Source organism: Panicum virgatum, chromosome 4N (genome assembly GCF_016808335.1).
Source record: "Panicum virgatum strain AP13 chromosome 4N, P.virgatum_v5, whole genome shotgun sequence".
NCBI classification, from domain to species: Eukaryota; Viridiplantae; Streptophyta; class Magnoliopsida; order Poales; family Poaceae; genus Panicum; species Panicum virgatum.
The window spans coordinates 29,673,175-29,683,023 of NC_053148.1; the positions used below are offsets into that span (position 1 = coordinate 29,673,175).

The 9,849-nt window shown below is 42.7% G+C and overlaps 1 protein-coding gene across 3 annotated transcripts; it reads right to left on the reverse strand.

The window, feature by feature from the left end:
• Positions 1–296: 296 nt before the first annotated feature.
• Positions 297–4,854, reverse strand: LOC120670084 (probable protein phosphatase 2C 56). Of its 3 annotated transcripts, none has more exons than XM_039950072.1 (8): positions 4,409–4,852; positions 3,732–3,859; positions 3,557–3,655; positions 3,271–3,462; positions 2,284–2,370; positions 1,924–2,015; positions 974–1,048; positions 297–652 (listed from the first exon to the last, which is right to left on the reverse strand). In XM_039950072.1, the coding sequence occupies exons 1-8, from the start codon at positions 4,657–4,659 to the stop codon at positions 521–523; spliced, it is 1,056 nt and encodes a 351-aa protein (XP_039806006.1). In that variant the 5' UTR covers positions 4,660–4,852; the 3' UTR covers positions 297–520. The 3 variants fall into 3 exon arrangements, 2 of the variants coding, with proteins under 2 accessions (XP_039806006.1, XP_039806007.1); XM_039950073.1 differs by having other exon boundaries at positions 3,304–3,462; positions 4,409–4,849; XR_005673048.1 differs by lacking the exon at positions 297–652 and adding an exon at positions 1,324–1,594 and having other exon boundaries at positions 4,409–4,854.
• Between the last annotated feature and the right edge of the window lie 4,995 nt (positions 4,855–9,849).

Consider the following 9,849-nt stretch of genomic DNA (forward strand, 5'->3'; position numbering starts at 1 on the left):
TCCGCTAGCCAATTCTGTTACACCAATTTCTCCATAAGACGCCGGGATGCAAACAATCCCTCCAAAAACTGAGAACTACTATATGTTTTGACTGAAAATTCACAAATTGAAAATTCAGGTTTTTACCATATGGCGTTGTATATTGCAATTTGCAATCCAGCGCCGGAAGCGCGGAACAGGGAACACCAAGAAGGACAGAAACAGCTGTTTACATGGAAACCCGAACCGTTTCGGCTTCGCATCCAAGAACCACCACAAAGCAAACAACATACAAAGTGCAGAATGCTTCTGTGAAGCTGGTATAAAAAGTAACTGAAGAAATTTCATTCGAGCTCATGCTCATTGTTTGGATGTTATCTTTCCTACAGAACAAAAGAATGAATCCCGCGAATCTCTTTCAGGGTTGCTAATTCTTCCAGCAACCGCATATATTAGGCAAAAGCAACTATGTTTTATGGATTTTTTGGGGCTAACGCATACAAAATTGTACTACCATCAGACGAAAAACTGTCCAAACCGACTACTTGTTATGGTGAAATTGCACAACGACACATGTGATGTTGTCTGTGCTGTGCCTGGAGTAGGCAATTTCTGTCAGCTTCACAGCCGCAGCCTGAGGTCCATCTTCAGCTTTCAGAAGAGCAACAGCATCCTTGTTGACAAACGATATAAACCCTGATTAGCAATGGAGAAAGTATAACCCTACGCTAATATGAAAAAAGCCCTTGTTCACTGTGTTCAATCTGTGAACATTCTTCTTGTGTGTGACCATTTGAGACAGGATACACTGGATGCATGTTAATAACTGCTAGGGGGGCCTTGCATGAAGAGATTGATCAAGTTCACTGAGAACAGAGCAACCCTCCAAAATTATACCAGTAGCTTGGTGGTATTGTACTGTGATGGTTACTTCAACTACAGAACCAACAGGTTGCCATAGCTGGTTGTTAGAAGCTGGAATTCAAGGAGATACCTCATTTTGCACAACATCCCAAAGACCATCAGTAGCAAGAATTAGATATTCCAAATCAATGTTGACCTCCTCTTCCTGCATTTCATAGATGTTACCAAAGGTTAATTTTCCATCGGACTTATCTGACATAAGGAATCAAATTGCTAAAAAAGAACTTTTCAGAAGACTTTCCTATGCAAGTCGAGAACATCAAGAAAATTTCAAATGGACTAATCATGAGCTTCAAATACTTGAGAACAAAAACTCCAGAATATCACTTCGAGACTTCAGTGAGGTCCTACTGACAGCTTAATATTTATGCCCTTTTGAAAAGATACAGACCTAAAATGAAAGAAATCTACGATCCACACCTCATTGTAGCATGATAGGCAGAAACCATGACAGTCTTCTTAGTTATTCTAGTTCCAGAGTATCTTGAATGTCTAGATGTTTTATGACTCAGATGCCTATCTCTCCAGAAATACCAAGCACTTGCCAAGTAGTCCCGTGTGACAAATTTCATCATGAGAAACCATGCTAGCATGCTCCAACCTTTCCCTTGCCACGGAAAACCAGTAAAGGAAAAAGGTTCCCTTCCATGAATAGAGTCCTTTACTCTTTCCCACATACCACGCAGATCCACTAAAAGATCCGAAAAAATGAAATCTTTAAACAAACTTCTTCTCAAGGGGCTTCTCATCATATTTCAGTAATACCCAATTTTTATGGTTATTGCAACAACATTAATACTGACTCATGTTACAGACAACATAATGATACATTGATACAAAGGTACATCTGTAAATCAAAGAATCAAGGATGAACTAGTGTAAGATGTTTTTTAGCTTGTTAAGTAGCTTGATTTATCCTGTTAGTGGATCCAGTTCTAAGAGACCAACACAACAACCCTTGCCTAGGTATCAATGGACTGCCAAACTACTGAAAGTTTTAATTAGACTTCAAATGGATACCTGAATGTCAGGTTCGGCTATCACATATTCCTTCAACATACGATTGCCAAATGCACGGGACATTGCCAGAATGCCACCAACCCTACATGTATCTGCGGAAGTGCTAATGTCAAATGAAGAATTACAGCGACCACTCAATACTTATAAAGAACCTTCAACGATTTGAGTACTTGAAAAACAGGAAAAACATGTATAGACACAGGCAAATGATGAGCCATTAAACTAACATAATGTCCTAACGTATCATATATCAGACTTGCTTAAAACTGGAGGGCTTGAGGTTCAGTCTAAATATATTGTTTTTATCCAAGTAAGCAGGATAAATACAATAAGAGTGTTCTGAGGATTAAAAAGGCTTACCATCCCATATAACAACACCCCCAGCATCCTCAACTCGCTTTCGTTCATCTTTCCTGTTTGGTTTGTGATCTTTTGACAGTGGGACAGCTATAGAGCACAGAAATAATGCCAAGTTTAACATACTCTTCACACATAAATAAACCAAAGAATTGTTAGCAATAATCTTGACTAGTAGTGCAGTAGGTACATGTAAGTTACTTAGGGTCCAAGTCTAGTCAAGTCTAGTCTTTGCCTTAGGATCCAAGTCTTTGCCTTAGGGACCAAGTTGAGTCAAGTCAAGTCTTTGCATTGGCATGTAAGCCACTATGGCTGTGTAGTAGTGTGCATCTAGTGCTATAAATAGAGAGGAGAGGGCCTAGCTCCCTCAAGAGTTCGAGCAGCACCAAAGGAGAGTGGTCTGGTTGTTCTCTTCACAAGAGGAGTGTGTGTGGCTGCTGGCAGGTTGTTGTATAGGACTGACTGGGCTGTATAGTAGGAGTTGCCATAGCCGGATGCTTACAGGCTGACCGGAGGCAACTTTAGGTACTTAAGGAGGAGCTGATCAAGTTGATCAGTTCCAAGTAGCTTGCGGCAACTAGTGTGTTTCTGCGTGAAACTAGTGTGTTAGCGTGTATCTTCAGCAGTGTGTTGTCCCATCAAGAATAATTAACATTGACAGATTCTAAAGTCATTGGAAGCTTATCAATGGAAAATAGCAACATAATGAAGCAGTGTTGCGTTGATAAAATTTTATTCCAGCTCATTAATCATGTGAATAGAAATAAGAGCAACTCCCCTTGGTGACTGAAGCTCAGCAGAGTACCAGTTCAATTGATCATGCTCAGGTATAATATACAAAAATTGGTAAAACAAATATTTCCTCCGTTTTAAAAAAATATGACACTTGGGACAAGCTAATTAGTTTAAAACATCCAATTCAAAAAGCAGAGAGAGAATAATGACAAAATGGATATTAATTTTCAAATATGAGAAAAGTGGATGCTGTACGTTTTGGTCTTTTCTTTCTTGCCGCCACTTTACCTTTGCCGGCTTTTGAAGCAACAGCACGTGAATCACCAACATTTGCTACATATAGACGATTGCCAATCAGAACCGCAGCCAAAGCTGTTGAACCATCATCTCTAAATGAACTAGATATTGTTTCTAAGATATCCCCATCAGTTTCAAGGAATGTTCTGCCTGTGAAAAGTAACCAAAAACAAAAAGAACATCAGAGTTGCAGCATTAGAAAGGATAACAGATGAAAGACACTACAGAAGGTAAAAGACATTACTTATTGCAAGCTTTGTGTCTGTCAGGAAGTCAGGTTGCTTCATAAGGTTTTTGAAAAGATTATCTTTCAGATATTCAGCAGCAAGGTTTCCTCCATGACCTAGTGGACCAAGACATCAACTAAATATGATGTGCAAGGAGTTGCGAAGTAATGAAGGCATGAGTGAAAATGGTACCATCAAATACGCCAAACAGGTTAACTGGCTGCCCATCAACTTTAGTTAATTTAACGGCATAGCAGTCCTCCATAGTAGGTCTCCGCCCTATGTAGCTTGAATATCCACAGGTGACCTTACCATCCTCACTGCCAACAAAGTTATTGACCTTATGTTGATCAAATAATGTATGAATCTTTAGTAGATTTTGGAGAAATGTGAGCCGTTGAGCACAAAAAGTTGGTATTGCGAGAACAATGTAACTACTTAAAGCCAGCAAGCTAAAATTATATATTGAAGGCCAATAGCATAACAAAAAGAGATATCTGTAAAATATTTAGTTGCACAACTGCAACAGCATTGCAGTGAGCTCTCAAGCTTCCACTATGAAAAATGTGTTTGTAAGATGACTATTTGATGGAAAGGACCATGGACCTGCCATATAATATTCTACGCGTCAAGCTAATCAATTTGAATTAATAATATATCCCTGTAACATCACGAACATAGGCAATTTAGGCACGCACCACAAGTCCACAACACTTATCTATCAAGTAAACGTTTATCCCCTGATGCACCGACACCACACGAGCACACATGGATGGATAACATAACACTGATTGATTCGAATTTAGGAACAAAGATAGAAGGCATATTAACCCATCAATTGGCGCGATCATTGCGCCTGAATTGCCCACCTCTCGAATCCGCCGGAGACCCAGCCCTTGCGCCCCGCCGCAGCCGCCGCGCCGCGCAGCGACCCCGCCTGCCGCGCCGCCGAGGAACGGAAAGGCGAGGAGCCGCGGGGGGCCGCCGCCGCTGTGGCCCCGGAGGTCCCCGCACGGAACCCACGCCAGCCGGCGTCCCGCCGCTGGCCGCAGGAGCGCACGCGGCGCCCGCCCGCCGCCGCAATGCCGACCAGGCCCCGCAGGGCGGTGGCCCGTGCCATGGTACCCAGCGCGCGGCGGATGCCGTCGGCCCAGCGGCGCCGGCCTTCGCGTTCGGGAGCGGGAGGGGCCGGTGGCGGGCCTGAGGCTGGAACCCTGCGCACGGGGCGGCGCAAACGAGCCACCGGTTAACGAATTGATTGATCGATGGCAGGCTGCGAAAGGACAAAAAGGTGTTTGCTTGTCTCGCTTGGGGAGGGAGCTTATCCGTCCGGTGCACGAGCTTTGTTTGGTTCGTTACTTGAGGACATTAGCCACAACCCATAATCAGCATAGTATATTCTTTTCCTCTTAAGGCCCCGTTTGTATCCTTCTATTTTGAGGAAATGGGAATCTACTTAATGGAGTAGGCTATTTGTCTTGAATGTGATATTCCATAATTTTCAAAAGTTTACATATACTTATCTTAAATTTATGGAGGTGGGAGATGGAAATTGATTGGCAAAATAATCAAAATCATTCCTGAATTCTGATGCTCGTGAACTATAAAATATCCAGTCCAGTACCTGAACAATTATATCCAACTTTGTCATTGAATCCAACTTGCCACGCCACGTAGACTCCTCCAATCATTGTCCAGTCAGCTTGGAGTATGAAATATCATTTTTACCCTCCATCCATAGAGCAGGTTAACACAAGCATCTTCTAGTTCCGTCCTTCGGAAGCTCGCTCATAGCATCCCTACCTGCCCAAGCTAGGTCACCGCCCGCGACCACCCTCCACGCCCAGAGACGAATTTATCTAGCCCCACTTAGACCTGATCATCCGTTGGGTTGAGTCCGGTCACTTTGGCTTTCGGGTCAAAAATGTTGGCCCGTGCCCGACCCATGACATGGTCGGATGAGGTTCGGGTTGGTCCATATTTTTGTGTGTAATTTCCAGGTTAGATTAGACTTTTTTAGTTTAATGTCAAATATTTCGGCCGTACCCGACCCGTCACTTGGTCTGGTTGGATCGGGTCGGGTTTTTTGGGTGGGTTGGATCGGATTTATCGGGTCGGGTGGCCCGTGACTGATTCTAGCCCCACCCCACCCCCTCTTAAAAAAAGCTTCACTAAAATCAAAGGAGAAAGATGAGAGGAAAAGAGAAAAATATGAAGAAAAAAAGAGAAGAAATGAGTGGAAATATGGAGGAGGAAGAACCAAGACCCCCTAACTTTGAACTCTGCGTCCGCCACTATCCACGCTGCTGCCAGCCAGCTTGTTGACGCTACCCAGCCCGCATTGAGCCAGATCGCTCCCTCACCTGTTAGGTCGCCACCCCAAGCATGGTGTGCCATGTCGGATTCAAGGATCAAGTTGGACCGGTTGTGATAATTCAAAGACTGAATTGGATACTTTCATAATTCAGGGACCACATTGAGCCGAACGCCATATTTCAAGGATTATTTGGTTATTTTGCCAAATTGATTCTATAGATCCTCATGCTATGTTTCTAATGTGCAACTTATTGCACACTCTTAGACTCGCTCCCTATAGAAATACATAAATATCTCTCCCATGTGACCAACAATAATATATAAATATATGCCACATATAACTACATTATCTAGAATGGAATTCAATTTCTAAGGATCCAAATGGGGCCTAAAAAAATTTTAGTCAATCCTCCTGATTGTGTCATTATGATGCTCAATGGTAGCATCTCTTTCTTAGGACATGGCCCAAGTCATCTTCCTCTATTAGCCTGCTTGAATGAACTAAAGTTCATTGCTAAACAATAGCAATTCTTAGTACTCATATATTTGCTAAAGTTTAAATTATTACTAAAGTTTACCCATACATTCTGTTTGGATGAGCTATTGCTAAAGTTTATCATTTACACCTATTAGCATTTGGATCCAAATGTATCTAAAATCAAAAGGTGAAATACAAAAAACGACAGTAAATGAAACCTGAATTAGCTATGCAGGTATAAGAGCAACTCCAAGAGACTCTTTATATTCATCCTAATTATTAGGAATATAGATTTTGATGGAAAAATAGCCTCCAAGAGCTCCTCTAAGTGGTTATCCAAATATAGACATCATTTATTCCGGATTTCTCGCTAGCCAAAGATAAATAGCGAAAATAGCTCTCTAGAGTGTAAACAAGATATAGAAAAACTGTTGGAGAGTGAAGATGTATAGAGAGCGATTTTTATGTACATAACTCTCCAAATGATAATTTAGAGAGTGAAATTTAGAAAGATACAGATGCTCCTAACAGCTCGGAAGGATAAGTCTGAAAACTTGGAGATAAGAAAGCTGCCCCTGACACTAAGCGCAAAAAGTAACTCAGCGTGTCATATAAAATTTAATTTTATAATTAAATATATTTAAAAATACCTCTTCCAACACTTGGAGAAGCATAAACTTGCCATCAGTCTCTCTATTTTGCCTGCTCATCCTCTCTTTGCTCCCATCCCTTCGTCGTCCTGCCGAGACAAAACTATTTAGTCAGACGTGATAGGGATGTAAGAAGCCACATCCAGACGATCCAGATATATAGGGAAAAAATAAAGAGAGTAATGGATTGGATATAGTTTGGATTCGGATAGCGCCGAAATAAAGCCATAATAGAGATATCAGGAATTGATTTCTACTCGCCAGTTTTGATATACAAATAAGCTAATATTAGATACTACTCCCTCATTTTCAAATTATATATTAGTTATTTTGATTTTTTAGATTTATAAAATTTGATCTGCACCTAGACATAATATATGTAGAGCATAGTAAAAAATAGGGATCCAATAAAATCGAAACGACTAATAATTTAGGATGGAAGAATTACCTAGGAAGTTTTTCTATAGTCATATGGTTGGTGTTTGGGCTTGTAATCCTACATTTACCTTTGTGATGTTATAAAACCACACTAATTACATACTAGTCTGACTAAAACGCTAGCCGCAGCCAATCGGAACATAGTATATGCTAGTGGCATGAGCAAAAGAACCAGCACTGTAGCAACCAACAGCATCATAGATATATAGATCCGTCGAGGATTATTATTAGCCTTCGACATTTATGCAATCTCTAGATTATCAGGAACAAACGTGGTTGAGACTTAGATTGTGTTCGATTGCCATGATTTTCATTTTAGCACAGTGGGTTCCAAATTCGAAGGCCTTTGGAGCCCGATCAAAGAGCTGAAGCTACAAATGCGCTTGAAGAGCACAAGGCCACTATAGCATGCCCTCGACAAGGTCAACGCCAACTGAGATAGCAAAATTTGAATAAAGAATGACTAAGATCCTGTTTTGATTTACGACTAAACTTTAGACTACATTAAGTGATCCAAACAAATAGTAACCATTTGTTATGTCCGCAAAATAACCAAACTACCCATCACTTTCCACTCCACCTCATCCACTCCTCCCCATCCTACCGCATGCGCGCAGATCTTTCTCGCCCGTTTGGGCAATTGGGCATCGCTCTTTCCCGCCGCACGCGCCATTCCCACCCGTCCAGATGCCGCTGTCCCCAACCCATCCACCAGCATGGTGCTCTGTCCGCCCGCGCATCCCCCACCCCTTTCGCCCGCGCACTGCCGCCTCCCCTTCCGCTTGCATGCCAACACCATGATTTGTCAGCTTAGCATTAGCTCCATCCTCTGCCCACCCGCCCCCATCCTCGGCGTGGTTGCACGCCGCCCCTCCTGATCTGCCCACACGCCACCAACCCTTCAATCCTTCAATCGTGAGGAGCTCATGCTGCCACTCATTGGAGTCACTCACACATCCACTCCAGCCCTCTCCTTGCCGTATCCTTGTACCCCTATCTCCTCTGCACCGTCCTTGCCCGCAGCGGCCCCCGGCTTTCTCCACACCCCGACCTCATCCGCCCGCGCCATCCTCACTTGCAGCTAATGGAACCAGCTCGGGACAACGAGGCCGGCGATGAGCTATTGGACTTGTTCTCATATCATTCCCGGGTGCCTTGGAGCTCGAATTCGGGACCAGCTAAAGCCCATAGCCCTATGCAAATCCACTGGTTGCATAAGTGGATGCCGTTCCCTCACAATGGCACTTTCTGCTTGTCAGCAAGGCACATTGCCCAGCGGCTAGATATGCCGCTGGCCTTTCTTACTTGTGTGAAAGAATTGTGCATAGGCATGGTCTCAGGCAAGGGGATCCACAATCCCCAATGCTATTTATCCTTGTCATGAATGTTCTGTGCTCTCTAATAAAAAAAGCCTAAGAAGAGGGTTTCCTGCAACCACTATCTAGAAGAAACTTGTAGCATCGTATTTCACTATGGCCCTGTTTAGATCCATAAAGCCAAAATGCATTTTTTTTAAATCACTTGTATGGTGTACTAAATATAATCGAAAAATAAATCGCATTACACAAATGGACTATAAATCGCGAGACGAATCTAATGAGCCTAATTAGGACGTGATTAGACACTAAATTGCTACAATAATGCTACAGTAAATATGCTCTAATGATGGATTAATTAGGTTCATTAGATTCGTCTCGTGGTTTACATATGAGATCTGTAATTAGTTTTGTGATTAGTCTACATTTAATACTCAGATGTCGAATATTCTCTTCCAAAAATCCAAAAAAATAAAATGCAAAGTGATCGAAACAAGGCCTATATGCTGATGATGTTGTCATTTTTCTTCAGCTATCAGCCAATGATATCAGGGCCATTTTGGACATCCTGCAGCAATTTGGTGAAGCCTCAGGTCTGAAAACAAATGTACAGAAAGCACAATGGTACCTGTCGGTGTTTACCACCAAGCCTACTCAGGGATACCCTTAGCAGTAGGGTTTGTAGGTAGGGATCGACTGCTCTAGAACTCGATGGTGCAAGGAACACAAAGATTTAGACAGGTTCGGGCCGCGAGTTTGCGTAATACCCTACGTCCTGTGTGGTATATATTGCCTTAGGTGTTGATGATCATTTGGAGGGGGTCCCTGCCCACCCTTGTGTATTCGGGGGGACAGGGTTACATGGAAAGTCCTAGCCGAGTACAGTTGGAATCCTACTACAACACAATCGGGTAGTTTTTTTATACTGCAGCTAGTCCTACGCCTATTCGAATAGTTACAAAAAAGATAAGTTACATCCATGAGCTATCCCTTACTCTAGAACATTCTATATCTATAAGCAGTCCCGCTGTCCCGGGTCTGACAAGCCCCCGAGCTCTTCGTAGCCGAGTCCTGCAGGCGTCGAGTACTTGGCTGGGCGTCTTCGAGTACTT

What these genes read in the sequence shown, in the direction of transcription:
- LOC120670084 (XM_039950072.1), bottom strand. Translation starts at nt 4,659, where the DNA reads ATGGCACGGGCCACCGCCCTGCGGGGCCTGGTCGGCATTGCGGCGGCG. An exon ending in GTCTCCGGCGGATTCGAGAG is followed by an intron (nt 3,860 to 4,408) that starts GTGGGCAATTCA and finishes CTTTGTTGGCAG; the next exon opens with TGAGGATGGTAAGGTCACCT. An exon ending in CCTGTTTGGCGTATTTGATG is followed by an intron (nt 3,656 to 3,731) that starts GTACCATTTTCA and finishes TTGGTCCACTAG; the next exon opens with GTCATGGAGGAAACCTTGCT.